A 27386-nucleotide genomic window follows, 5' to 3' on the forward strand; every position below is an offset into this window, starting at 1 on the left:
ATGGGCGAGTTTCGTATGTAGGTAGTAGTACAAGTAGAGTAGTAGTGGGTGAAAAAAAGGGGGGGAGTGGAGGAGAGTGATCTACGAGCGATCTACGCAGGCTATGTAATGCCAAAAAGTGAAGAGAAAAAAATGGCATGAGTGTGCAGTTACACCTCAGCATTTAGCTCCTTAGCAGCCTGCGCCTTCTCGCTGTACTCAATGACAATCCTCCTCAGCTCAAAGATGACCTCGACGAAAATGAGGACAATAATAATCCACTCTAGCCGAGTGCCGTGCTGCTCGCTAGACATTTCGCGTAAAACGGTCGCAATCTCCTGTGCGTAGTCCATCTTCTGGTTGAGTGCACGGATGCGCACGTTGACGTCGAGCGCGCGGCCGACCTGGTCGTAGTAGCCTTCCAGCCCCAGCTCGGACCGGCTGTCCCAGAAGATGTCCGGGAGGTTATCCGTCAGCTCCGAGTAGTGGTTGAGCTTGGCGCGGAGGCTGAGCAGCTCGCCTGTCTTTTGCAGGATGAATTTGCGGCTGAGTGGGACGCCGGCGCCCTGGGACAGCAGGGCTGGGATGTTCCGTGTGCTCTCAAAGTAGGACGTCAGGGCGGCTTCGAGGACGGCCAGCTTGGTGCTGCGGGCGAGGCCAGACGAAAAGGCAATCTTGGCCAGCGTTGTGTCGAGAAAGTCGCCCTCTTTGTGCTCCTTGCGGGTGCCTAGCACGACAATGTCGCCCTTCAGCGTGCTCGTCTCGCGGCCGTTATCGGTGGTGAACTCGAGATCCTCAACCTCTCGCAGCTTGTCAGGATGAGGCTCCTCCGCTGCCCGCAGAATCTGCTTGGTAACGACGTCGGGGGGCAGCGACCACGTCACAATTGTGCCGGAGGGGAATACGAAAATGTCCCCGCCGTTGACGCCCCTTGCGTGGACAACCTCTGCGGCGTCGAAGCTGGTGCCGTCGGGATCAATTGCGAAGCCATGCGACGACAGGATCTCCAGGACCATGGGCATGTTAAAGGCCTCAGCGATGCACGTCGCGCTGATCATGTTGGATGGATCGGCCTCTGCGGCGTCCACGCCCAGCTTGCCACTGCCATTGCCATGCTCGCTGCTGCCCCGCTTCGGCTGCTGGGCGATGATGGCGACTCGACGAAGGGAGTTTTTGGTCGGCGTGGATCGAGTCGGTTTTCGCTTTGCTACCGGCGAGGAGGCATTGGCGCTGCTGGCGGTGCCTGATTGCTGCTCGCCGCTGCGAGAAGAAGCCTCGTCGCCATCGCCGGGCTGTGACGATAGATATGGGTTTGACGTGAAGAAGTTGCGCTTCCGGGGTAGGCTGGCAGACGTGGTGAGATGAAACGAGCGGCGGGGACGAGGCACCGCAGCCACGATGCTGGCGCTGTGGATGTGCCGAGCGACGAGGTTGGCGGTGGTGCGCAGCGGAGGGCTCCTCATCATGGTGGAAGTCGGCGGCTCGCCATGAAAAGAGAGAGAAAGGACCGCTTCTTTGTCGTCAACTCTGAATGCTGCTTGCTTTGTCTGCAATGGATCTACAAAGATGAATCCATGCCGATAAGATCTGCTATCGCCATGTGACCCATCACATGCCCGGACCCACATGCCCGGACCCTTTGCCCGGGTTGCCAGGCTGTGCTTACAGCATTCTCTTATTCTTGCGAGCCACCTGCGCTACGCCCCATCCAGACACCGCCTGGCCGCCAATGACGAGCGCCGCGCCCCACCATCGCAGGCCAAAGTACCCGTGGCTGCCATTCTTATACCGCCACGCCGTATTTGGTGGTTAATTACAAGTTACGTTGCCAACCCCATCCAGCCAGGGATTCTCCTTCAACCTCCTCCAGGGCCTCCAGCGCGCGCTCCCCTTTTTATATAATTTGGCATCCGCTCTCTGGGCTTCCAGAACTCTTCTCTTTTTCCTCTCTTCTCTTCGCTATTCTCCCTAGCAGCTTTCTTTCGTCCTCCTAACCCCTCACACCAAAACATCCCCCACCATGGCGTCCATAGAGCTCAACGAGAAATATGACCACTATGACTACCCCATTGAGGGGCCCGAGCCTCTCGAGGGTCACAACGGAAACTTGAAGCCCGATCAGCAGGCCAAGATTCACCAGCTGCGTATGATGCTTGAGGCGGAGGGTGTCACCGAGCGCCTGGATTCACTGACTCTGGTATGAATCCCCAAGCTTTGATGGCGCTGAGTAGGGCTCCGACGATACAGTCGAGAGGAGACGGAGGACAGGAGAACAATCATGGGATAAGATAATATCTAACGTGCCATGACTATAGCTGCGATTCCTCCGAGCACGAAAGTTCGACGTTGAGCTTGCCAAGCAGATGTGAGTTCCTCCTGGCTCAATCCTGGGTCGTGAACCCCCCATTCTGACCGCTACAGGTTCCTCGACACCGAGAAGTGGCGCGCTGAGACCAAGCTTGACGAGATCCTTCCCACCTGGGACTACCCCGAGAAGCCTGAGATCTCCAAATACTACAAGCAGTTCTACCACAAGATTGACAACGTGAGACTATTCGCGCGCGCTTTCGTCTGTATGCAGAAACTGACGGCTTTGAACTAGGATGGACGCCCCGTTTACATCGAGACCCTCGGCGGCATCGACCTGACGGCCATGTACAAGATCTCGACTGCTGAGCGCATGCTGACCAACCTTGCTGTCGAGTACGAGCGCGTGGCTGACCCGCGTCTGCCTGCCTGCTCCCGCAAGGCTGGCCACCTCCTCGAGACGTGCTGCACCATCATGGATCTCAAGGGCGTCACCCTCACAAAGGTCCCCCAGGTCTACTCATACGTCAAGCAGGCGTCTGTCATTTCCCAGAACTACTACCCCGAGCGTCTGGGCAAGCTGTTCCTGATCAATGCCCCCTGGGGCTTCTCAACTGTCTGGGGTGTTGTCAAGGGCTGGTTGGACCCTGTCACCGTCAAGAAGATCAACATCCTCGGAAGCAGCTACCAGAGCGAGCTGAAGAAGCACATCCCCGCTGAGAACATCCCCAAGGAGTTTGGCGGTACCTGCGAATGTGCGGGTGGCTGCGAGAACAGCGATGCCGGCCCATGGCACGATCCTCAGTGGGCTAAGCCTGCCAAGTGGGAGAAGGCTGGTGCCACTGCCACCACCACTGCCCCTGCTCCCGTTGTTGCCGAGGAGGTCGTCGCTACTGATGCGGCACCTGCTGCGGCTTAAATGGGATACCTGTGATTTTTGTCTATGTTTTGGTATGGTGTATGGTGGGAAGAGGAATATCAGTACTATGAAGAAGGTCTTCTGGATGCTCATTTCTGTCTTGTTTTTTTCTTTTCAAACAAGACCTGTACGAGCAAAAGAAGTGGAAGAGCTCTTCAAAAAATTATTACATTGGGTTAAAGTGGGAAGCTGGATTAGGTATTTAGACTGGAGAGGGATGAGAGATACACAATGGACGGAGCAGAGAAAGCTAGCTTTTTTACATCGTTGACAGACTTTCGTATACACATGTCAGGGGTTTTTGATGTTTGCAACTGTTAGAAAAAGGCCGCTTTGCCTACGTTTTCTTCCGTGATGCTCTGTAAGAGATGAAAGAGCTATTGCTCGCCAAGGTCTGCTGCTACTGGGATAACATTGATACAATAGTGATATTCTAAAACTCTCCAACATATGCAATAAAAAAAAAATACTAGAGAAACCAAACAAACATGAAAGCCCAAAATGTAGATTGCAGTATTCCTCCGCAGTCGTAAACTTGATCGCCATTGCCCCCTTGACGCCTGAATGCCAACGAACAAAACAAGAACAGCCCCCCCTCCCCGGTAGAAATCCCACAATATTGGTCCGGGAGCTAAGCAAGAAAAAAATGCCCGAATCAAACACCAGAACCGTACCACATGGGGGCCAGCAACACCGCCGATACGAGGGTTTCCCCCAAAGGCACACCAAAAGAGCGCTGCTGCATCTGCATATGCGCCTCTTCGCTACAAGGGAAAAAAATGATCATCCAACATTAACACCGCCTGTTTGTCTTCTGTCCTTCATCACCGCCCTTTTGACACAACGTAATCGCCCGCCACTCTGGCCCTCTCCATCTTGGCCACCACGGCCGGCATGTCCCTCTTGAGCCGGTTCAGCCCCTGAACCGCGGTCTTGAAGCTCCCCTCGACGCTCTCCTGCCTCTGCAACCGCGCAGCCAGCGGTGGACCTTTTCTACTTTCAGTTGTTGTCGTCGTCGTCCCGGCCTCGCCAGCCTCAGCCTCTGCTGCTGCCGCCGCCGAAGCGTCCCTGGCGACCCGCTCGCGGAGATCCTCTTCGTCCTGCCGCATGGCCGTGCGGATGCGCTCGGCATGGTCGGCGGCTACTTTTGCGGGCACGGAGCGCTTGAGCGCGGCGACGTCCTCGAGCAGCTTCTCTTCTTGCGTGATGAGGTCGGCGACCTGGCGGCGCTTGCGGGCGTCAAAGGGCTCGTAGACGGTATTCGGCGCGGGGGCGGCGGTGCCGACGAAGGACTCGGGCGCGACGGGGAGGCCATTGATGGTGAGGTTGGGGGCGGCGAGGGAAAAGGTTTTGTTGATGTACTGTTTGTTGCTCACGGGTTAGCCATGTTGGACTGATGTCTCTTCTTTTGTCTAGAATAAAAAGGTCATTGTATTGTGTAAAAAGATCAAAGTATGGGTTTGTTTACCTCGTTTACGAGCAACTCAATCTGATTCCGCAGCTCATCCTCCCCTCCATCGCCCTCTACCGGCGGAAACGCTTCATTGAGGTGCTCGGTTGCGGCGTTGCGCACGTTTGTGATGAGGTAGGCGAGATCGTCGGGGCTTTGCAGCTCAATCTTGCGCTGGACCTGCGAGACGACGGATTCGGAATCCATAGAACGAATAGCGATTATGCGTTTTGATGTTGTTTCTTTTGTTTTTCCCTTTTGCGTATCGCTTGACTTCTGGTTCGGCGGTGATGGAGTGTGATTTTACTACGCGACCAGCGGGAGAGAGGGGAGCTTGTCGAAAGATTGCTTCTGATTGCGCTTTTGTCGAGATCGTTGCGACTTATATTAAAGGCGAAAAAAAGAAAATCATTGAGATGGAAGTGACCAGAGGAAGAAGAACTGAAGATCGATGTTGCGCAACTCAAAGACAGCACCAAAGAAGAAGAAAAGGCGTTATCGTCGCGGCGCAAAAACGCGTTGCTGTGTCGCGTTGGCGGGATGAATTGGAGCGAGCAATTGAATGGTCGAAAAAGAGAAAGGAAGCGCATTACGTCGGTGGTGCTAGTGCTCCGTTGGTAGTGCCATCTTTGGCGGGAGGTGGGGCATGGCATTGTATGCACTTTCAACTTTCATCCTGAACAGCTGACAAGTGCCAAAGACGCTGTTACTGATCCAAAGGGCTGTTGCCAAATAATTAATCTTGAAAGTATCGTGATAGTTTAATGCGTGGAAAACACAAATTGAGCTGCGTCTGTTTAGCATTTGCCGCAGGTGTCGCATAATAGTGGGTGGAAGCAGTGGCGTTCTTTCTTCTGCAGCAGCAACTTTTCGGGACGTGTGCTCTCAGTCGTACAGAGCAGATTGGCCAGACGTACTAGACTACTAAACGGGATTGGTACTGCTACATGCAAACAATTTCTAGTATTATATACATGCAGGGAGCTCCCAAGTCACCGCGGCCATCAAGGTGTTTAGCTCCCCCACCAAATCGACACCAACTTTCCCAAGTACACTGCCATTCTTGTACGCAGTGAATCAGATAATGTTAACTTCCTACATCAACAAGCGTTCAAGTGCGCTGATGAATATCTTTAACCTTCTGTGCTGTACCTTGGCATTTATGTTATCAAGACAGCGCATTCCTGTAAAAGACGGTACTTGATCAGTTATTCTATGCTCTCTTCAATTGGTCCAAGCAGGCAGACACACAGCTACTTCAGCCTAATTAAGCATTTCTCTCATTGCAACACCTGCCAACCTATAAATAGCCTCACATTCCAGCAAGCCTTTTAACCGCAGCAAATGTCTCAGCTGCTTCATCGCGAGGCACACTCAGGTAGCTTTTACTCCTCTTCGAATGACGAACGTAGCGTCGTGACGCACGGCTAAATAACCGATACACAGCACTGGATATTTCAAACAGGTTGCAACTATAGCCTCTGTTCAAAAATCAACCTCAAATTATTCCAGAGAGCCCAAGGCTCACCAAACTCGGAAAAAACCCTCCTTCTCAACTCATGCTACTGCTACCTAGGACTAATCACCTCAGCTCGGTGAGGACCCCTAAAACAGAAAGCTAGCTGGACTTCGGGGTCCCGCATTTCTGCACAGCATGTGCGCGTACCGCTGAGCTCTAAACCAAGTTCTAGCTACTTTGGACCCCCGTCAAAACCAATGGGCAGTCAGCTCCGAGCAGGCTAAAATGAGCAATATGTGGGGTAATAGTCCAAGACGAGCAAGTACTCTAAACCTTGGCAGTACAAGGAGGGAAGCTGTATTGGTGGCTCCCCATCCCCACAGCCGCATGCGGGGCAGCCCCAAACGCTTAAACCTGCTGGCCCAGATTGGGTATCACCATCCAAAGAAACGTGAGGGTATACCCCCTCGAGACAATTGTGCATAAAATACGGCATAAAATACATACCTACGTATACTAGGAGGGAGAAGCATGAAGAGTCAAGATGCACCGACATACCCCATTGCACGACGAGGCTCATTTGAACTGAGAATACCTATTCACACATGCGGCTCCCAGCTCTTTCGTTGTTGTAGGCAGTAAGCACAACAGGGCGCAATCCCAAGTGTTACAGGTCGGTGGTGATCGCCCAAATAGCCCTCAAGACAAACACCTTACACGACCTCCTGCGATGCACAAGAGACATGCAATAGGTTTATAAAAAGCTCATGAAAACAAAAGTAGAAATTGACCTATCTACCTACCTACCTACCTAACTAACTACCTGATAACTCAGTGCCTTGATTGCTAAGAAGAAAAAAGTCCAAAACTCAAAAAGGCTCCGTAACTGCCGATCCGGCGGGATGTTATTAGGAGCCAATAGCCTGTAAGATACCATACCAAACAAATACAACGAAGGACCAAATAAGTACAGCAAGACACCGCTCCCAAACTCAGATATAAACGCCAGGCAGCCCTACAAGGACCAGCATCAAAAAGAAGTAGAACCAGAGTGGTCACCCATACTCCACGCCAAGCCACCACAGCGGGAATCATCCTGCAAGGAATATACAACCCCCCAAAAAACCAAGAGGCCAAATGTTCAACAAGTCCCAAAGCCGTCAGACGCCGTCGGGTACCGACCGACACTGATGAATACAACAAAGCCAAGCAAGCATCTCGTGAGGGAGAAAAAAAAGGTATCTAGATAATTCAGAGTCCCAAAGGAACGAGAGAAAGAAAAAGAGTATGATGCGTGACAATAAAGGCAATGTTGTATGTCTTACTCAGGAAACATCTTTTTCATCTCCTCATCGGTGAGGTGGATCTCGTGTACGGGATCTCGTCTATTCTCCAAAGGGACGTAGTAGCAGTCGACGTAGGAGGGAAGGAAGATTTCTAGAAAAGGAAGCTGGGTTAGCCACCGGATTATCACTTCTCTCAAGTGCCCAAAGTGCAAGATGGAAGAAACATACCAGGATTCCACATGAAGCCCTGGCCCGAGGATAGATAAGAAATCTAACGCATGGTCAGCATGAGCGACGGCCGAAACGGCAAGGCCAGTGTAGGGGAGGGAGCAACGAACGAGTCGGGGAGGCCCATCTGGTGCTCCAATGTTAATAACGGTGCACTCTTGCTTGGAAAGGGCCGTGCCTGTACAACGTGGTCAGCAAACGGGTGGAACACAAGGGCGGACCACACGGCTTATTGGGCTGTGCCGACTGGCAGCTCCCTCACCGGCCATGGTCCGCGCCAGAAGGATCAAATCCAAAGGTTGGACGCACTCAGCAGACTGGGCCGACGACTGGCCAGTGCCGTGGCCTTTTCCTTGCCCTTGGGGGAGGCAGATGGGCTCGAGGACGACGGCGAGCTGGAGTAGGAGCAGTCTGACGAGCTGCCGGCCGCCTCCGAAGAGAGGCTATATCTGGCAGCCGGGATGTTGATTGACGAAGACATGCTTGGAGGCGAGGCAGAAGCTGTCCGGACCAGCCCGTGGCAGCGGCAGGGCAGAGTGAGGCGCTGGCCACGCAAGGATCGTGAATGACGCACAGAGGCGAGTCGGATCGAGAGACAGAGAGACGGAGCTGCGAGGCGGCACAAGGGCAGTAAATCAACAGCTGGGCAGGAGGGCTGGGGAAGACTATTCAAGGCTGATGCGGAGAGGTCTGCCGACAGCGGCCTGCGAAGAGCGTGAGAGAGCCGGCGAGCGTTGCGGGATGTGGTGCGAGGTGAGGCCAAAAGATGAAAGTGTGACGAACAGAGGTCCAAGTAGGCGAGATGAGCATGGACATGAGTTGCGAGACAGTCCGGCCTGGGTACGGAGTACCTCGCTCGCCTTGCCGTTGGCCAGCAGTACTCGGTACTTGATGCTGCTCCAGCGTATCGGCACTGGGCAGGAAACAGCTCAGAGGGTGGCTGCGTACCAGGTACGAGCACTAATGGCGTTTCTGCTCCCTGGTAGCGGCAACCTTGTATTGGCGATAAGTCGTCCGCTGAGGTGACTGGACGGGACGTGGCCCGGCATCTTCCTCTACTAAGGTACCTACACTACAGCAGCCAAGGTAGCAGCGGCACTGGCTACCTACGTGCAGCACATGCATGGCAGAGACGCCCAAAGGCAGACAGAGCACCGCAGTACATGCATGCATTGATCCTATCTGTGCCTCCATGGAGCAAACAGTCTTGGAGTTGCCAGGCAGCCAGCGCAAGTACCCCATACCTCGTGCGAAGCCGGAACGGCTCTCTAGCGGCCCCAGCACTCATCGTGGTGCGGCAGGTAACCAGTACCTCCGTACAGTGCCGTCACAGCGCCTGATTCAGATCCGGCTGGGTCTTTGACATCAATGGCCCATCACGCCAAACCCGTGATGCCCAGCGGGCGTCAAGGCGCTGGGCACTGGTACCTGCGCGGCATTAGCACTGGCCGTTGTTGCTGGCGCTGGGCCTTAGCAGCGGCAGGTAGCGGCGACCTCAGGCGGCCCAGCAGCGAACAAGGGTCCCGGACGGGGCTGGAGTCTCCATGGCGCCAGAAGCGCTGTGTCCAATCGGAGCAGGGGGACTGATCGCCCAAGGCTGGCTGGGCTGCCACGCCTGGGGGAGACTTTGGCCGTGGCCAGCTGTGCTGAAAGGGTGCATGTACTGAAAGGGTGCTGGGAAGTGTGCTGAAAGGGGCCCTGCTAGAGACCACTGAACGTCGTGAGACACCCTCCTCGAAGCTGATTTTAGGCATCAAATGCAAGCACTAAGATTCAAGGTTCCGCATCGGGCGGAGCACCAGGCCAGTCCCGGTGGCAGCCAATGCATCCCGGATTCGGCCTAGCTTGATTTCGGCCTGGTAGCAGCTACGGCATGTACCTTCCAATTGTACCTCCTACTCCACATTCTCCGTATCGCGATAACGTGCATATCACGTGCAGTGACTAAGCAGAGCCTAGGAAAGGCTGCGTCTTGGATTGACGCCTGGTTAGCGATAGCTTGGTTGCGTAACGAAGTAGCTGGCTGACGGTTATTGAAGTCTCCCAAGCTACCAACTCCAACGTTTCTCTCCGCATCGTTTTGACCTCGATTTCCTCCCAGATTCTGTATCTTCTACGGTAGCCTTGAACTAATTGCACAAATCACACTCGATACACGCAGCAACCATGGGAGACGTCGCTGTGGAAAGCCAGGCCACCACGGTGCCACCTCACAAGAAGGCCGCCCCTTCAGCGATTCCCAACATTGACGACTTCGAGGGCTTACCGACCGACGGCGAGGATGACTACGCGACCTTGAAGAAGCTTCAAAGACAGTTGGAGTAAGGTTCACCCCCTTGTCCCGGCGTTCCGCGCATTGCTTCTCCCCGCAGAAGATCGCCGCCGCAACGCTGTCTTGGATCACGGCTGCTAACCAGCATTTCAGATACATCCAGCTGCAAGAGGAATACATCAAAGATGAACAAAGGTTCGATTGATCTTCCAATCCACATTGATATAACACCATAGGAGCCCGAATCGCTAATCTGCTTCACTTTCATCGTTTAGGAGTCTGAAGCGAGAGCTAGTGCGAGCTCAAGAAGAGATCAAGCGGATTCAGAGTGTGCCCCTCGTCATTGGCCAGTTTATGGAGGCTATCGACCAAAAGTAAATGACCCTTTCCTCCCGTTGGCCTTTTTGCTACAGAAATCGTGCTTGTCTAACACTCTCACCCTAGTACCGGCATTGTCCAGTCAAGCACAGGCTCCAACTACGTCGTCCGCATTCTATCCACTCTCGACCGCGAATTGCTCAAGCCCTCCTCCTCAGTTGCGCTGCACAGACACTCCAATGCTCTCGTCGACATCCTGCCCCCGGAAGCCGACTCCTCTATTGCCATGCTTGGCGCCGATGAGAAGCCCGATGTGACATATGCCGATGTTGGTGGGTTGGACATGCAGAAGCAGGAGATCCGAGAGGCCGTCGAGCTGCCTCTGACGCACTTTGACCTTTACAAGCAAATCGGTATCGATCCTCCTCGTGGTGTTCTGCTATACGGCCCACCTGGTACCGGAAAGACCATGCTTGTCAAGGCTGTCGCCAACTCCACCACTGCCAGCTTCATCCGTGTTGTCGGCTCTGAATTTGTTCAGAAGTACCTGGGAGAGGGTCCCCGAATGGTTCGTGACGTCTTCCGCATGGCACGCGAGAACTCACCGGCCATCATCTTCATCGACGAAATCGATGCCATTGCCACAAAGCGATTCGACGCCCAGACCGGTGCCGATCGTGAAGTCCAGCGTATCCTGCTCGAGCTGCTCAACCAGATGGACGGTTTCGACCAGACCTCCAACGTCAAGGTCATCATGGCCACAAACCGTGCCGACACCTTGGATCCTGCTCTGCTGCGTCCCGGCCGTCTCGACCGAAAGATTGAATTCCCCTCTCTGCGAGATCGTCGCGAGCGCCGCCTCATCTTCTCCACCATTGCTGGCAAGATGAGCCTGGCCCCCGAGGTAGATTTGGACAGCTTGATTGTACGAAACGACCCGCTCTCCGGTGCCGTCATTGCCGCCATCATGCAGGAGGCCGGTCTCCGGGCCGTCCGCAAGAACCGATACAACATTATCCAGACCGATCTCGAAGATGCCTATTCGAGCCAGGTCAAGGGAACGAGCGACGATAACAAATTCGACTTTTACAAATAAACAAAAAACCACATTGTATCTACCTCACGGGCTGCCCATCAGACAATCAAAGAGCTTGGTTTTCTGATGACATAGGATGGATGGACTGGCGATGGAAAGTATCTGGGAAAGGAATGATGGAGGGGACAAGGGAGTTGAGCAAGTTGGTTGATTATAAGATGAAAGGGAAAAAGAAAAAAAGAAAGGATAGCTGTCGGTATCGTCTTCAATAAATGAAACCTAAGGCGTTGGAATCTATCTCGTCGTTTCTTGTCGACACGGTTATGACTATGTCTTTTCGTAACATCATCTCTCGCGTAGGTATGCAGGTAATGTAATTCCTAGCCTTCAATCATTCAAGCTCCGTCTGTCAATCACAAAGGTCGCTTTAGTGTTGTCTAGGAAAATCTTATCAAGTTGAGCCTATTTGCTATCTGCTATTAATCCATCAAAGACCGCCTATCGATCTTTGCTCTTCTTTTTCATCTACTTTTTACAATTTTGTAAATCCAAGCTGGTCCCTTTTTCCTATCCAATGGCTTCCATCTATGAGAAATGCGTGATTTTTTTTCGCCTTGCCCTGATCCTTTCCCTCGCTAATAAGAAGTGACAGATGGCCTGTTGGCCTGAAGAAGATGCGGTTGTATCATGGTCACCGCATTGCAAACAATAAGGGAATAATCAATGCAGGTTGGAAAAAAAAGACAATTAGAGAATGAGTTAAACCCCAGACGTTAAACCGTAATGGTCGAGCCGAGCTTGCTCGCATAGCCAATATCCGTTACGCCTTGCTTCGTGCAGACAAGAATAGACAAAACACCGGTGCTATGCTGACAATGAACACAGTATCAAGGGCATGGGACCATGCGCCGTGAGATAGTTTCGAGGATTATTGAGTACACACATCAAGTAGGCCCAATCATCCGTTTAATAATGTTTCGCAATGCCGTGCGGCGGGTATCAGTAGAAACGATTACAGAAAGTGAATAATACAATTTAAGGAAAACCTCGGTCGGATGAGGTGTGGAGAACAAGTGCTCGCAATTCCGTTATGAATTTAGGGACACACCAACCTCGAACAACAGCTGAACAAACTTCTTATGCAAACTGATGAAGAAGTCTGGCTGCCCAACGAGCTCGGCAAGTCCACGAGCTTTCAGCGCAGAAACGCCGCCAGGACCTCCCATGCGTCTGGTGAAGCCGCTTCCGCCTGTCAGAAAGCTGCTGCCGCTGCGGTCCACAATCGGGGCCTCGGAAGTGGATGATGATGCCACATGGCTGCTCGGCCCGCCGCTGTGCTTGACGCTGCCGATGGGAGACGACTCTGCAGTGCGCTCTGCCTCAGCCTCGGCGAGGGTTTGAATCCAAATAGCGAGCTCGCGAAAGGTAGATGAAATTCCCGTAAATGACTTCATGGCAAGTCTCTCTTTGTGAGTGCTGAGAGCCAGAAAGGCGTACACACGTTTATGCCCTCGAGCATGGACATCGGGTATTCGAAAAATGTAAGCTGTGGTATATCCAGTCGCGGAATCGCCAAAGAAGATGGCTCCGCCTGATGCAGCCGCCCCAGCGCTTTGGGTGGTTACAAAGGAGGGAGAGTTGTGATGCTGGGGAGAAGATGTTGGCGTTATAGTTGAGGGAGCTCGAGGCAGAGTTTCAAATGTCAGGGCTCGCAGACATGAAGCTCGAATTAGAGAAAAAGATTCGGCGAGGATTGGCTCATGTGTAGACGTATAATCTACATAGTGAATGTGACTGGGGTGGCGTTCCGAGGTCGTGGACGTGCTGGAACACGACGTTGTGCGAGAGCTCACAGTAGACACGTTTCTTCTACTGCGTGCCTGTCTTGGAAGGTCATGATCCGCATCAGTATCACTAGATGACTGCGAATTTGGCGGCGAGGCCACTGGGTCGAGAGGAAGAAAGACACGCTCAGCTGGCGCACGGGTACGCAAGGTTGGCGATCGCTCGTCAATGACATCTTCCGGGACTGCTGCGGCATTCTGCTGTCGGCGGGGCAACGTCATGGCACAGTTGTCGCAGGGGCCTTGTTTGCGGGTGACAGTTTCGTCATAAGTCCTACGGTAGCTTGAGTCTCGTCGTGGCTGCTGAGACAAGGGCCGTGGGCTCTCGGGAGGTGTATCGAGGCCTGTCATGGCAGTGCCATCTTTACCAGCGCCAGGGCCAGTGCCTGGAGATCGACGCAGGGCCGGGCGGTGGGATTGGGCATCGTGAGATATGCTCAAGTCTCGAATGCCATCGGCGAGTGTGGTAGACGTTGTTCGAGGCTGCGATTCTGATGCGGCTGGGGCTGAGCGCGGGGGCTTGTCGATGTTTACGGCTGGACCCTCATTACATGTGCTGCAAGCTGCCGCCAGACCTTCGGTGACCATCAAGGGCGTCGGCCCATGGATGTCACAATAATGAGCCAGACATAGCTGCAGATTAAGCGTCAGCAAGAGTGTCAGATCCATGATCCGCTCATAGGAATTTGTAGACCGAAGCGAGTGCATGGGCAACCAGATATTTAAAATTATGAGATGCAGTAGAAGGAATATAAAGTAATGGTGGGCCGACTTAGCCCAAGAGACATGTCCAGATGATGTTGAAATATAATAATCGGCTGTTGCCATGAAACCAGAGAGGCACAGCGAGATAAGAGGACTTGCACTTGTGCGGGCAGGAAGGGCGTCCCTTGACCCCTTGAAGTAGAAATAACAGCGACACTAGGAATGCTTGTGTGATATGAGCCTCGAGCAAGGGTGACGCAGCCCTTATTCTTGGCTCCCCTAGAGGCCAGGACACTCGTCCAATGGGACCAATCATTCAAGAACACACAGGATCCAGAAGGCAACTGGGTTCCCTAAGCTCAGGCCAGCAAGGCTGCAGACAGCATGGGTGATGCCAGTAAGAGAAAGCCATGTGGGTAGGTAGATGGGAGGACAAACTGATAGAAGCGGTGTACTTCCGAGTCTGCATGTAACGGACATCGTGTACCGCTTCTCTGTCGTCCAAGAGCAATCATAGTGACGGCAGCTTGAGGCGGCCATCAGCCCCCAACGCACGCTTCCAAGCTGCGGCTAGTACAAAAAAAGGCCAAAGCCAACCAAGCGGGCGAAGTTTATGTAGGTGAAGAGCCAGTGGATGGGACCAGACAGTCCGGGAAGAACAAGAAAAAGAAAGGCAAAATACGGGGACGGCTGCGTGGAGGTTGAATGTGGCGCCGTTCGATTGGAGAGCCATGTCGAAGATGAAATGCAGCTTTGCACGGTGAGTTGGGTTGCGCATATGCACATGCTGCAGGTTGGGCTAGGATTGCATGCAACATGCATGGGAGAGGAGTAAAAGCTTTGCATTGGGCCATTTTGAAAAGGCTAAGCAAAGCAGGGAAGCCAGAGAGGGAAGCGACAAGACAAGAGGCGGATGGAGACGCATGTGACGGACGAGACATTCTGACTGAGATATGAAGCGACTTACAATATATGTCATGGCGCACGTAGTTGAGCGGTACAGGGATGTCGAGTGGCCCAAAAAGAAACGAAAACGGGATGGAGTGGGAAACGTCGAAGGCTAGGCCGCGAGATGGATGGCCTATGGTCGTCGTGCAAGTATTCCAGACTCTATGCAGCAGCAATGTTGGTGACAGATGATAACCGTATTCGTGCGTGTGCAAGGAATGTGCCAACGACCTGCGCTTGAGCCCAACTGAAGCTTTTCTGCGGCAGAAGCGAGTCGAATGTTCGTCGTCGATAGCCCGATTTTTAAGCTCTTGGATGTTGCCGTATACGAGGGCTCGCAGCGTGCGTACTAGGAGGCCCTGGTCGGGATGATTAATGCCAACGGCGGATGGTGGTGCTTGGTAAGGCTGCAATGCAATCTGGTATCTAACAGGTCATAAAACAAGGCCGGCCGTCGATGTAAGTCGCACTCGCCACTCTGCGCGTCCAGGCGCAGCGCTGAGGTTTCGTCGCTCCCTTGGGGCTGTCTCACTTTTTTCTGAGACACTCTCGCGGGTACTTGATACAGAAAACCGACTTCTCCAACACACGTTCAAGGGCCCGTCTCGCGTAATGTGTGGGGTTGTGTGTGAAAAGTATCGAAAACGGTAATCTCGTGACCTGAAAAGAAGTAGACGGGAACGAAGAAGGAGAGAGAAGTGTCTTTCGAAGACGAGGAGAATCGATCTCGAGATGAAGAAATAAAGGTAAAAGCAACGAGATCAATTCCGCCGAACCCGACGAGGCCCAATGCGCTGTGAATTGTAATACCTAGTCTGGGACGACGAAGAGAAAAGAAAAAAAGAAAAGACGGAAATGGATGGGACGAAGTAGAAGAAGGAACAAAATAAGAGGTGTGACGGGATCCTTGTAAGCTTGGGGGAGCTCTTCAGGAGCAAATGGCAGGAAAAGAAAATGAGATGCCGGTGCCTTTCAATTGAAGGAGGCTCGCTCTCGCTATTTTGGTGCGTGCAGGGCCGGCAGTCTTGATTAAAGATGGGGGGGGTCTAGGCGCTTGCGGTGGGTACCACAAGCACAGGCACTAGACTAGAATAGAGCCATAAAACATGGAAGTAGGCCCAAGTCGCAGAGGCAAAAGGCTGCAGGCGGTACTTGACAGGTACTTGGGCGATTTGATTCGGCGACCTGTTTACTAGCAGTCTCTCTTTGCTCAGTATACTAAGACAGTCATTGTAAACGATGCTGCTACGGCTGGCAATGTGCAGCGTCTCTCGCACAGGTACAGACAGCAAGCATTACGAGAGTGCCTGTGCGAATAGATCAGAGTAATCGAATCGACCAGGCTTGACAAGAAGGCGCAGCTCGGCGCAATCGTTGGAGCGGCGACAGCCGGTCCTTGCTGCTGCAACTGGACACAGTATGTGGCTCTGATATGCCTGTCCCATGCCATGTATGCCATACACTGATTGACAAGCATCTGCTCCATAACACGGGCGACAGGCGGCATCTCATTCGACGTCCAGCGCCTCCGCAGCTCCATCCCATTCGCCTCTGCCCTGCGCAACGGCGATTTTGCCAGCTCTCGACGAGTAAATATTCTCTCACACAGGCACGATGCGGCACTGGCTGGCGTTTTAGTGCTCCAGCCACGAACACACGGTCGAGTAGGGAGCCGTGCCGGTTCCAAAAGGCGCTAGAGTCTGCGAATTAGTTTCGCTCAAACTCTCATCCGCCCTCTTGCCCAACTGGGGCAACTCCAGCCGTTGCATTGAACTCTCTTTAATGAACAGGGCAATCAACACTCCATACTGAAGGTAGTCTGCGGCGAGCCTGGCTGAGCAAAGAGTTTCGAAAGCCGCCGTGCATGAGCGAGCAATCATCCGGCCTGTTTGACCAGCAAGCGAAGGCACGGCAATGGATAAAGCTGCTGCTGCCAAGCAACCGGGGGCGTCCTTTCCGACAGGCACAGACAGCGCTTTAGGCAATGGGAAAACGAGAAGAGACCGGAGCAAAGGCATGGGACGCCTGCAAAAGAGAGCACGGCTCCGTCAAACTGCATCAACTCCGTGCGAGGCGAAACTGTGCCGCAGCATGCTTTATTTTGGGCCTGGCCTCTTCTCCCGAGGTCCCGGTCGCCGCTCCAAACGTTCCTCGCCAGTTTCCAGAAAGAAAAATAAGTGGAGGGCCAAAGGTTAGCCGCCGTTGGTCCAGCGAGGCCCTGCAACCGCCCCATGCACTGCGGAGTCGCGCTCGGAAGGCCGTGGCTTCTTTCGAGTCTAAAGACCGCATGAGGCCCCCCGTCGAGACATGTCAAAAACCAGGCACCGGGCCAGGGCAAGGCCCCAGACACCAGCCAGGTGGGCTGTGGTTCCATGGCCATGCCTGGCATAGTCTGCCTACACTGTAGTGGCATATTGCAGTCTCAAGCTCCCACGAATATTTCTAGCAATGTCAAGGCACATGCTTCCTCCCCCGATACTGTTTTTCCCGTCGTTTGAATCCGCACAAGCAAAGTCTTGTACTTGCTCGGTACTTGATTGGGCATGGCACCCGCACCTGGTGCGAGCACTAGCAGCGCAAGCAGTCGTAGCGCTTGTGCTACTTCTTGGTGCGTTGGGCGTTAAAGGCTCGATTCGACGCTTTGAGGTGTCGGCCATGCCCGAATCGTCGCCGGTTTCAAAAGGCACGGCTCCATCGCCCCCATCTTTCCCTCTTTTTTTCGGGGGCCGTTCTGTCCAAGCAAAAGAGCTAGGCCGCTAGCTGTCCAGGTAGTACGGAGTTACAAGTACGAGTGCTGGCTGTATTCGTATTGTTATTCGCCCTTTCCGACGATCAGCGCACCGGGCCCGCGCCCAGTCGGGTTTTGAATATTGAAAGCCGGGGCATCAAAAGAGGCTGGATAAAGAGAGACAACGAAGAGAAGAACAATGGCTGCCATGTCTCGCTGTCTTTTCCCGCAGGCAAGTGCCAGTAGGTACATGTTCTCCATAGAATTGCGAACCCGCGTCTTGTGATAGGTCGAAGCTCCTCTTCGCGCCAACTGTCACTGGATGGAGACGGCAGCTCCAAGTCATTCGCTCCTTCGGGAACAGAAACCCCGTACCTGCAGATCTAGCTAATCCGCACTCACTACGAGGCACTAAGCACGACTACTCGCTCCTTCTATTGCGCCTGCTCCCTCTTATGCCTGTGGTCGTACGATTGCTCCTGCCCGTGCTTATCCTGCGATATTACTTGTGGTACCTACAAGTATGACTGCAGTACTACCTATTTCAGCTTGCTCCTTCTTACTACCTAAGGTACTTGGCAGGAATATTACAGGTACTGCCTACCTTAGTAGTACAAGTAGGCCGCAGATCATACACAATATACCCGTTCTGTGCCCTCTGTCATACAGCTATTAGCATGTGTAAGTAGCTGCCTTGTTTGTATATAAGACAATGGTGTATCACTTGTAAAGTACGGCACCAAGTACAGCTCGCAACGTAATACGACAGACACGCAGCTACTTGGATGCAAGGCCTGGCATCAAATATCATTCAAGTGCTCTTGCAGCGTCTAGTGCCGTATAAAGCAAAGCCGGGTCCCCTGCTGCAGTTTCCGCTCCCTGTCGGTACTTTCGGAAACTTGGCGACGGCGATTTGCGCGCTCGCTTGCTGGCGCCTTGCACCCACTTACAGGCACAGGCACAGACACAGACATAGGCACAGGCACAGGGGCACTCGAACCAGCGTCACGACTCGGGTTCCTGGCTGCGACAAGGGCCACACAAGGGCTACAAGGGTTACAAGGGCTGCATATTCGTTTTCGTTCCCGTGTCGTCAACGATAATATTTGACAGCCTCTTTCAGGCCGAGCTAGGCTTGCCCGCTGCTGATGCTGGTCCGTATCGACACGTGGCGTCGGGATTGAGTGAATTCGACCATCACCGGCCGCGGGTGCTCTCAAGCCCGAGAGTGCATTTCCATCATCACTTATTATGGAGCACGGAGCAAAAGCACGGCGAATCCTGTGCGCCTACGCTGCCGGGATACTCTAGGAATGGATGGATGTTTTGCCTTCAGCCTTCTGGCCGTAAGCCCATATCGCTCTGTCGCGGCACAAGCATCAAGTACGAGGCCAAAGAATACCTACAAGTACTCGTCGCACACCACCTTGCAAGCACCTATGGAGATTATTCCGCCCCAAATGCCCTCCAGCCGCTTGTGCGACGCGGCATATAAAGCGAGCGTGGCGTGAGGGGTAGCAAAGGAAAAATCACGACCTCCTTTCAGCTGCTGCGTGTGCGCTCGGTGAAACCCGCCCAGGATTGGTTCTGCTGGCTTCCGCAATCCACCGCGCAGCAGGGAAGAAGCGGGATATGGATCCTTTGACCCGGCCCTGTGCTCCGTGAGAAACGAAAAAGAGAAAACGGGAACTCAACAGCGAGGAAAAAGGCATGTGAAGCTGGCGCAAAGATGGCAACCGGAGCCCAGATTTTGCGTACGGCAGAACCCCGAGGATGGCGCCAAATCGTGCCCGGAACCGCATCACTTACCCCATGGAGTTGACATTTCGGCCTTGCATGCGTGACCACGGCCCCCGGCCAGGCTTTTTGCTAGAGGTCGCAGATTGAGCTTCAAGGGACAGGGACAGGGCCTCTGCACTCAGCTTAGCTTACCCATCAGTCGGGGACGCACATCAACATGCATGTGGCATGCGTGTGGCATGCGCTTGCAAAATGCAACCAAGCCATGAACGCCTTGTGCGAGCATGCCGGTGCGGGATGGGTGCCATGTGTGAGAATACACAGTCAGCAGCGTGGCTTGAAGGCTGCTCACGACTAATGCTTGTAGTAAGCCGGCGAGGCTGTCGTCGTCTGTCCTCTTCGCTGCGATTCGGCTGACTGCCAAGACGGAATGTTGGCAGTACTTGTCCTGGTACAGGCACGAGCAAGCCTCCCGTCTAATATGGAGACAATATCGCCAACCGCGCACCTTGACTGGGTATCCTGTCGATACGTCAGAGCTAGCCTTAGACCCTTGCAATGAGAGGTTACCCGATGGGGTAATTGCGTGAGCAACGCCGAAATAGCTTCAACAACCAAAATTGTCAATGAAATCCACGATGGAGATAAGCAGCTGGCAGCCCGAGGCTCGACGTTGTCCGAAACAACAAGGCTGTCGATCGTGTCCCGAGAGCCTGCTCTATCTTCGGTCCTTTTTGTCATCCTCAGCGCACCCGAGTGCCGAGTTGTCGGACTCATCTAAACAGGGCCCTGCTGCAGAATGCACGATTTGACACCTATACTAGTAGGAAGTATCAGGGGCAACGTGTATGCGACTATGCGTGGAACCATGTGCACTAAATGCACCAGACGGTATAAGATACTCGTAGGTACCCATCTTATATGGCTGGATATGGCTGGATTGACAATCTCTATACAAAGAACAAGCTCTTCAACTAAGCATAGTGACGAATGAGGCAAGGGAACAAGGCGACAGCATCACTCTAATTACTCGGCAGAGATGCCCTGTTGTCGGCTGCATTCGATAAGCGCTTAATATCAGGCAATAAGGCTAAATAACAAAACCCGCAAAGGAGGCCTTCCCGATGCAAATCGTGCTAAAATGGTATTCCCGTAGATCTCATGCGCTTTGAGTTGACACATCGCATTTTGCAGGACAAGGATATCCACTTGCAGCAGAGGTACTTTCGAGTACTCCAAGTAGGTACACTCCAAATACGAACATTCAAGTACCTGCTTATATGCGGGCTTGTATCGCAGCAAAGATAAAGATACACTGCGATACTTGGCCGTTGGTCTGACTTGCAACAGCTCAACTCATAAAGTTAACTCGGTGAATGCACGGATTTGGAGCGTTCCATCATTTATTTTGTTTCTTCCTATACTTAGGTAAAGAAGACAAACTCTATCTTATAATCTCATCGCCATACTAGATGATAGCAATATGTACTTTTGCTGTCTAAAATATACCTGTAGATACTCCTATCTCATTGTTTCTAAATTCTGCTACTTAACGGTGGGCAGGCATTCGGGCACCAACGCCCAACTTTCGTCTCTTCAAAGCTTGAGATATCTCCACAACTAGGGCCCCTGATGAATACCCACGCTTACAGCCGTTTGTGAGCTTTGTTTGCCGAGTTGGGCTGCCGCCGCCATCTCGCACGCTCTCTGCGGATGTCAAAGGCGTAGAGTCCCTGGAAGCAGTGGTCCGTATCGTCGTATCAAGAGAATGAGACCTAGACGAACATGTGATATCAGATACGATGGGCTCATCAATAGCATCTGCCTCTTCCACAGCGTGACGACCTGCAAGCTTGAGCTCCTTGTTTCTTTCCAAACTCGTCGCCCATGCGTCGCGAAATGTGACTCCCAGAGCGACGGCGACTTGTCTCGCCACGCTGTTGCCGACAATTTTGTACTGCGTCCCGGGGTCTCCCAGGAGGACTTCTTCGTCGCGGAAGCCTTGCGCCCGGCGCGCTTCCATAACGGTGATGAGTCTGTTTTCTCGCCAGTGGAGGACGCGCCCGTTTTTGGCGTCTGTTGGTGTTGTTGCCGTCACGATGGTCTCGAAGAGCTTGTTGGGGAACATTCGACCGTATGCCTTTGAGGCGGGGAGCGTGTTCATGGGCTCTTTCGAGGATGGACCGCTTGCCTTGTAGAACATGTCTCGCTCGGCTGCTGTCATTGTGCCTGCGCCGGCTTGTCCCTTGGACCGGTCTTGGCCGTACCAGGCTGTTGCAAAGTCCATGCCCCATGGCTGCGTTGGGATGGCTGATATGCGAGCTCGTTGTGTTTTGGTGTGGCCCCTCGTCTGGCGGTGGTCGGGATACGGAACGCAGATGTCGGGCTGGGCGTCGTGGAGGGGAGGCAAGTCCGACACTGCTTCTTCTGCGGTCACGTATCTAAATGGAGTGGCAGTGGGCATTTTCCGAGCTGCCATGCTCTGGCCGTTGGGCAGGTATCCGATGCCGAGCTCTCGCGTGTTTGCGGGATGGGAATGGGTATGCACGGGCTTCTTGGGCAGCTCGAGCCCCGGTGCGGCGAATATGACGAAGATGCGAGGCCTGCGCTGCGGCGAGCCGCATGAGGATGCGTCGAGGAAGAAGAATTGCGTTTGGTAGCCGAGGCCGACGAGGCCGCAGATGAGCTGGCTGAAGACGTCTTGGTCGCGGGCTGTTTTCTTGTTGACGATGCCGGGGACGTTTTCTAGCACGCCGTACTTGGGCCGGTAGAGGTCGACGAAGGATGCAAAGGCTGCGACGAGCGATTGATTCTTACGCTGTGCTGCGGTGGTCTTATCGTTGGTGAGGGCGGAGAAGCCGGGACAGGGGCTGCCGCCAGATATAAAGTCGACGTCTCCAATCTGTGGCACATTCTTTGCGAACTCGCCTTGCATAGATAGTCGTTGTAAATCGTCAATAGAACCGAGAAAGGGATGAACGTTTTGGGGGTTTTTGACGTTCGCCATGTAAGTATGGATGGCTTTGCTGTCATAGTCGTTTGCCCATTTCATTTGAATAGCTCCGCCATCTTCAAGGCCTCTGCCAAAGTTGCCACCTCCGCAGAACAAATCAATGCCACGAAGCTTTTCTGTTGCCGGGAGGGAAACAGGTCCTTGCTGCAGAGAAGCTGGTGCTGTTTTTAACGGGGTATAAAATGAAGCTCCATCAATGAGAATCTGCTGATGAGTGATGTAGAAGAGATTTCCTGTACCATCGCGATCATATGGTGTAGGAATTTTGTCACCATCTCGAAAGAATTTCACTGAGCATGAGGTCAGGATTTGGCTTTTCTTCACTTTGACGGTTTGCTCGCTGTACACTAGTTCGTTTGGTCGCGCGTTTGGAGCCTTTGAGTCAACTTGTCTCCGTCGCAGAAGTCGTTTGAACTGATAAACTCTGGCGCTGCCCTCTCTAGCCAGGCCGATGAACGCACAGGGCTCTGAAACGTCACTCTTCAAGTCTAGGTGTAGCAAATATGTCTCCCCGGGTTGATATGCCGGCGCGGAGGTCGTCTTTGGTTGTTGTACCCAAGTATGCTCGCACCACAAATGGCTTTCCTTCAACGTCACCCATCTTCGTTCTTCCTGGAGATAGGTTTGCCGGCAGAAGAACTCTGCTTTTGTTGTTGACGTTCCCCAGAACTCGACGTCGTGAACGCCAAGGATCTCGTTTTCGTCTATTTTGGACAGTTCTGAGCAAGAGCAGTGGTCGGAGAGGAATAGCTCATTGTTCCATGGATATTTCATCAAACCACAGAGAGTGTCCACTGGGCGATAGTACCAGATCACATCAAACGTGCGCAGTCCATTTCTGTCAACGTGAACAGACTGTACCCGGGCGAACCATCTGTCCACATCTGAGAAGCCCTTGGAGAGCTCTCTCTTCCATATCGTTCCAGATGCTACATCATCTCTGTGCGTCGAAATGGTATCACCAGGCTTGATGTTGTTGATGCTTTCTTGTGATGGCGCAATAAGATCTTTAGCAGTGTGGTGTAAAGTCGACGGGTATTCCAAGTGCCGTTGTCGAATCAACTCATTGCGAAGCTTGGTGGTCTTGAGGCTCAAAGGAATAACCTGAAGACGATCGCCAAACGGCAAATGCTCAAAGCAATCGTATATATACTGAGTAACGATTGTTGGGGGATCCTCCACCGCAGGCAAGCTCTTGAATAGCTGAAAGTCCAAACCTTCAGCCCATATCGCGTGAAAGCAAGCTTTCGGGTGGCCCAGCACCCCTACAGCCTCCTTATAGAGGAATTTGATGTTTGCAACAACCGAAGTCCGATAGTCCTCGCTTGGGTGTTGGCTCAACCACTCCAGAAACTCCGGCGCTCCCCCGTGGCTCTTCTTCAGCCACGCAACAAAAGTCGATCGAAAGTGATGAATAGAAACCTTGCGCCCGTTGTCCGCCATGATGCAAAGAAAATCCACAAAATGCTTCGCCAAATCCGCAACCCATAAAAAGGGGTAATAGAAACGCCCGTATTCCCGTGCCGGTTTTCCCAATTTGTAAAATAACGCCTGTTTAGAACCCAATGGAGACTGTAGCCAAATATTTCCCCGGACCGTGTGCTTTGAGACTGAGCCGTAGTTTCCAATGGGAACCGCAGCTATCTGAATGCGACGCACATATACTTTTTTGTTGCCAATACCGAGAACGCCGTCAAAAAAGAAGTTGCCGTGTCTTATTTTCGTGTTTAGGTGGTGGAGAGACCGCATCTCTTCCGGATAGTCGGGGGTATCGAGGTAGATTGAAAAGTCACTGAGAACTATCTCTTTGAAATCTTGTGCGCATCCATCTGTCTGAGACGCATCCAGGTATGGCGAGAGTGCTTGAAGAGCGCTCCACTCGGGCATAATTGACATGCCATTAGGGGGCTCGAAGTCCTTATAGCTGGATTTGGGTGCGGATAGAATGCATTCATGTATATCAACACTTAGAACTGAAGTTGGAGATGAATTCTCAGTTGTGTTCGGTTGGCGAACGCTTTGACTGGGAACAGTTGATAAAGGATCAGTCGCTTCAGAGTCCTGAATGGTCGAGCAGAATGAAGGTGGCGAACTGGGAGGAGAGAAGAACTGGCTTGTCTCGATCGGTCCAGTAAGAGCTTTTTTGAGATCCAACGGAATTTCGTCCAAATCAAGAGGCGGAAGTCGACGACGGATGAAAGACTCTGGCGATGCTGAGCCGCGGGCGCTGAAACTTGAGACGGCAGCGCGCCAGGCATGAATTCTAGAAGCATTGCTGCTCCTGGAGATTTCATCCTTCTCTTTCTTCGTTATAAGTCTCTTTCTCGGCGAGGAAACCAACTTCTTATCTGTGTCGCCGGACATTGTGTTGTACTCCATTTCCCCTTTCCAAGCCCCTTTCCAACCTCAGAGATAGATACCAAAACTGGGCGTTGAGTATCAGGCCCGAAAGTAAGCAAAAGCGAATAGCTGTTGATTATAGCGAAAATAAAAGCAGAAAATGACTCCCAAACCGGTGGTATAACTCCCAATGAGATCCCAAATGACCAAAAGAACAAAAAGGGGGGAAATGTCAAAACTTCAAAAATCCATGACAATCCTAGAATATTTGCAAATGACCAAGACTGAAAAAAAAAAGTAGAAAAAAAACTCAAGCCCAAATATGGGGCATATATGCAACTGAGAAAAGAAGTTAAGGGGAAAAAAAAACGGAGTGGTGATTCAGAAATGTGTACTGCAGCTGCAGACAGATGCAAAGGTGAAAGACCTCTTTGTTCTTCAGAGCGAATGCTATTTTTGGGGCTTTGAGATGCTTCCCTAGCTAAGGATTGGCTTTGTGTAAAGAAAGAAGAAGAAGATGAAAGACAATTGAAAAAAAATGAAGAAGCCGAAGAATATATATAAAAAAAAAAGTCAACGGTCCATCCCATGATACGTGCAGAGTCAGGTAAAAGTGAGGTCAAGGTAACCACACACATACCTATTGTTTGATACTATCACAATAGGACAATTAGTCTCAAAAGCCCAATGCATGCTTCATCATATCAAGTTGCCTGATTTTTTCTAAGTACAAAAAAATATCGCTCTCAAGTCCATGTCGCTCGAGTGTATGTATGTATTGAATGTCCGCCCCATCCCGAAGAACGCCCTGTATGCATTTCCCATCAAGCCCACACCACAGTAGATCTCATCTTGCCCATTGCCCCGAAAAATGATATTATGCATCCAATCCCTAATACTTCATCGTTTTCTTCGGAACCGGCTATTATAGCCTGGTCCACCTTTGGCACCATTGTTCCGTAGCTTCAGCCGTTGGAAGTTTGCATGTGCCAGCTGGTTCACTTTGCGGACCGTCTTCTTTACCACGCCCTCTTCCTTGGCGGGCTTCTTCGAAGTCTTCACACTCTTCGCATCCTGGGTATCATCTTTATCTTCAAAGTCGCTATCAGACTCGCCTGCGACATCTGGTTTGCCAACCTGAGCTTGGGTGTCTGGAATGGTGTCTTGGCCGTCTCCATCTTCATTTTCGTCACTCCCATTCTCCTCAGCTAGGTTCGTTGGTCGCTTGGTTCGAACCGGTCGCATATTTGCTCGGCGTGTTGTTCTCTTTTGTCCTTTTTTCTTGAACACTCTCATTGGCCGTCCATCACGATCTACGGCATCTTCTGTAGGGCTATCATACAACCCCTCGTCATCGAACCCACCCAAAGGCAGCTGTTTAGCCTGGCTATCCGGCTCCAGTATGTCCTGCTTTGGCTCCGGCTTTTGTATTTTAATCGTAGGCTGAGGGGGACCGCCGGACTCCATTTCGGCCTCGACTTCGCGCAGCGCTTCGAGGTCGTCGTCTAGCTGCTCCTCCTCAACTCTTCGAAGGCTGGCTACAATTTCGCTGAGGCCACGAACAAGAGGCTTTCGGGGCAGCCGTAGAGGTGGGGCATCGAATTTTGTGTTCTCGTCCAGTGTTGGAAGTGAGTGCCTCTTTAAAAATGCTGGTGTATCAAACTGAAGCTTGGATACGGATGTGGGCGTTCCGGCCATATTTTGTCCTTCCCTCTTCTTCATTGGCGTCGAAAACAGCTTTCGTTTGCTGGCAGAGCTGGGAGTAAGTCCTAACTTGGCCATAGCATCTTCGCCCAAGTGACTTTTGCGTCTGCTAGGAGTTGCATGGGAACTAGCAGGGCGACCCATCTCCTTCACGCCCTTCAGTGGACTCTTGAACTCTTTTTCCACCAATAGATCAAACAACCCGAGGACTTTTCCATCTCGCTGAGGTGTCGGCCCAACGGCTGTCACCGGCGCAGGGCTGAAGAGTTTCCTAGAGATAGCCGGGCTGTTCATGTATTCGTCGCCGTTCGGGGCTAGTCGCTTCGAAGGGGTCTCGGCATGTTTTGCTCGCTTCATTGGAGTCTCGGCTGCTGGCATAGGAACTGCTTTGCGCTTGTCATGCTTGCTTTTTGAGGTCGAGGCGTCTGAAGGAGGAGCTAGCTTCCTAGCTATTATATCGCGGATCTTGTTGTAGTCTTTATATTTCTGGGCTTTTACGAGATTAGCGAGGGCAGATTATGTGTGGGCAGTTGGAAATGCAAGCTTACCTATATCAGGATTGTTCTTGATATCCTCTCTGCCTGGCTTCTTTCCGCCATGCGTCTTTGCCCAATCTCCCTCCCATTGCTTCAGATCAGCCCGCACTCTCTGAGCTCTAGCTTCATACTCTCTTTTGACTTTCTCTTCCATTGTAGAAAGAACAGCTCAAGATCCACCGAGGTATACACCAATTGAATCGAAGGCGAAGAATCAGGATATCAAAAGAGACATGTCTTTTGCGGGAACGCCAACGGATGCCCAAGACGACCAAAACAGAGAAGTGAAGCAGGCTTGAAAATAAACATAAACAGACACAAAGAGCCAGAGAGGTTTTGTTTTGTATACTTGAATCCTCCTTTGTCGAAAAGCGTCATGTGGGGAACTGCAAGTCGCGCATGCAAGCGCGCTGCTTGTCATTAGAAAAGCGCGTCTTGCAGCAGAAGCACTTAAAAACAGCCGCAGCCGCCACCGCCACAGGCCAACCCCACTGAAGAAGCGCCTTGTACGGAGCAGTGCTACAGGCTGTCACTTGCCCCACTAAGCCGTGAAGAGCAGAGTCGATATCGCAAC

General features: G+C 52.4%; 8 protein-coding genes across 8 annotated transcripts; 3 read left to right on the forward strand and 5 right to left on the reverse strand.

The window, feature by feature from the left end:
• Positions 1 to 149: 149 nt before the first annotated feature.
• On the reverse strand, positions 150 to 1445 carry TGAM01_v200794 (hypothetical protein; the record flags this gene model as incomplete). Its single annotated transcript, XM_018809348.1, has 1 exon — positions 150 to 1445. One exon carries the CDS (start codon positions 1443 to 1445, stop codon positions 150 to 152), a length of 1296 nt encoding a protein of 431 aa, XP_018657414.1.
• A 554-nt stretch (positions 1446 to 1999) lies between these two features.
• On the forward strand, positions 2000 to 3205 carry TGAM01_v200795 (hypothetical protein; the record flags this gene model as incomplete). Its single annotated transcript, XM_018809349.1, has 4 exons — positions 2000 to 2176; positions 2295 to 2344; positions 2401 to 2524; positions 2582 to 3205. The coding sequence occupies 4 exons, from the start codon at positions 2000 to 2002 to the stop codon at positions 3203 to 3205; spliced, it is 975 nt and encodes a 324-aa protein (XP_018657415.1).
• An 824-nt stretch (positions 3206 to 4029) lies between these two features.
• Positions 4030 to 4862, reverse strand: TGAM01_v200796 (hypothetical protein; the record flags this gene model as incomplete). Its single annotated transcript, XM_018809350.1, has 2 exons — positions 4030 to 4566; positions 4674 to 4862. The coding sequence occupies 2 exons, from the start codon at positions 4860 to 4862 to the stop codon at positions 4030 to 4032; spliced, it is 726 nt and encodes a 241-aa protein (XP_018657416.1).
• Positions 4863 to 7687: 2825 nt separating this feature from the next.
• TGAM01_v200797 (hypothetical protein) lies at positions 7688 to 8032 on the forward strand (the record flags this gene model as incomplete). The annotated part of the gene is made up of 1 exon (XM_018809352.1): positions 7688 to 8032. The coding sequence occupies one exon, from the start codon at positions 7688 to 7690 to the stop codon at positions 8030 to 8032; it is 345 nt and encodes a 114-aa protein (XP_018657418.1).
• A 1762-nt stretch (positions 8033 to 9794) lies between these two features.
• Positions 9795 to 11314, forward strand: TGAM01_v200798 (26S protease regulatory subunit 6B; the record flags this gene model as incomplete). Its single annotated transcript, XM_018809353.1, has 4 exons — positions 9795 to 9949; positions 10054 to 10095; positions 10176 to 10274; positions 10345 to 11314. 4 exons carry the CDS (start codon positions 9795 to 9797, stop codon positions 11312 to 11314), a joined length of 1266 nt encoding a protein of 421 aa, XP_018657419.1.
• A 1028-nt stretch (positions 11315 to 12342) lies between these two features.
• On the reverse strand, positions 12343 to 13686 carry TGAM01_v200799 (hypothetical protein; the record flags this gene model as incomplete). The annotated part of the gene is made up of 1 exon (XM_018809354.2): positions 12343 to 13686. One exon carries the CDS (start codon positions 13684 to 13686, stop codon positions 12343 to 12345), a length of 1344 nt encoding a protein of 447 aa, XP_018657420.1.
• A 7082-nt stretch (positions 13687 to 20768) lies between these two features.
• On the reverse strand, positions 20769 to 24596 carry TGAM01_v200800 (hypothetical protein; the record flags this gene model as incomplete). The annotated part of the gene is made up of 1 exon (XM_018809355.1): positions 20769 to 24596. One exon carries the CDS (start codon positions 24594 to 24596, stop codon positions 20769 to 20771), a length of 3828 nt encoding a protein of 1275 aa, XP_018657421.1.
• An 876-nt stretch (positions 24597 to 25472) lies between these two features.
• Positions 25473 to 26966, reverse strand: TGAM01_v200801 (DNA replication regulator SLD2; the record flags this gene model as incomplete). Its single annotated transcript, XM_018809356.1, has 2 exons — positions 25473 to 26767; positions 26825 to 26966. The coding sequence occupies 2 exons, from the start codon at positions 26964 to 26966 to the stop codon at positions 25473 to 25475; spliced, it is 1437 nt and encodes a 478-aa protein (XP_018657422.1).
• Between the last annotated feature and the right edge of the window lie 420 nt (positions 26967 to 27386).

This window comes from Trichoderma gamsii (genome assembly GCF_001481775.2).
Source record: "Trichoderma gamsii strain T6085 chromosome Unknown Scaffold_2.2, whole genome shotgun sequence".
Classification (NCBI taxonomy): Eukaryota; Fungi; Ascomycota; class Sordariomycetes; order Hypocreales; family Hypocreaceae; genus Trichoderma; species Trichoderma gamsii.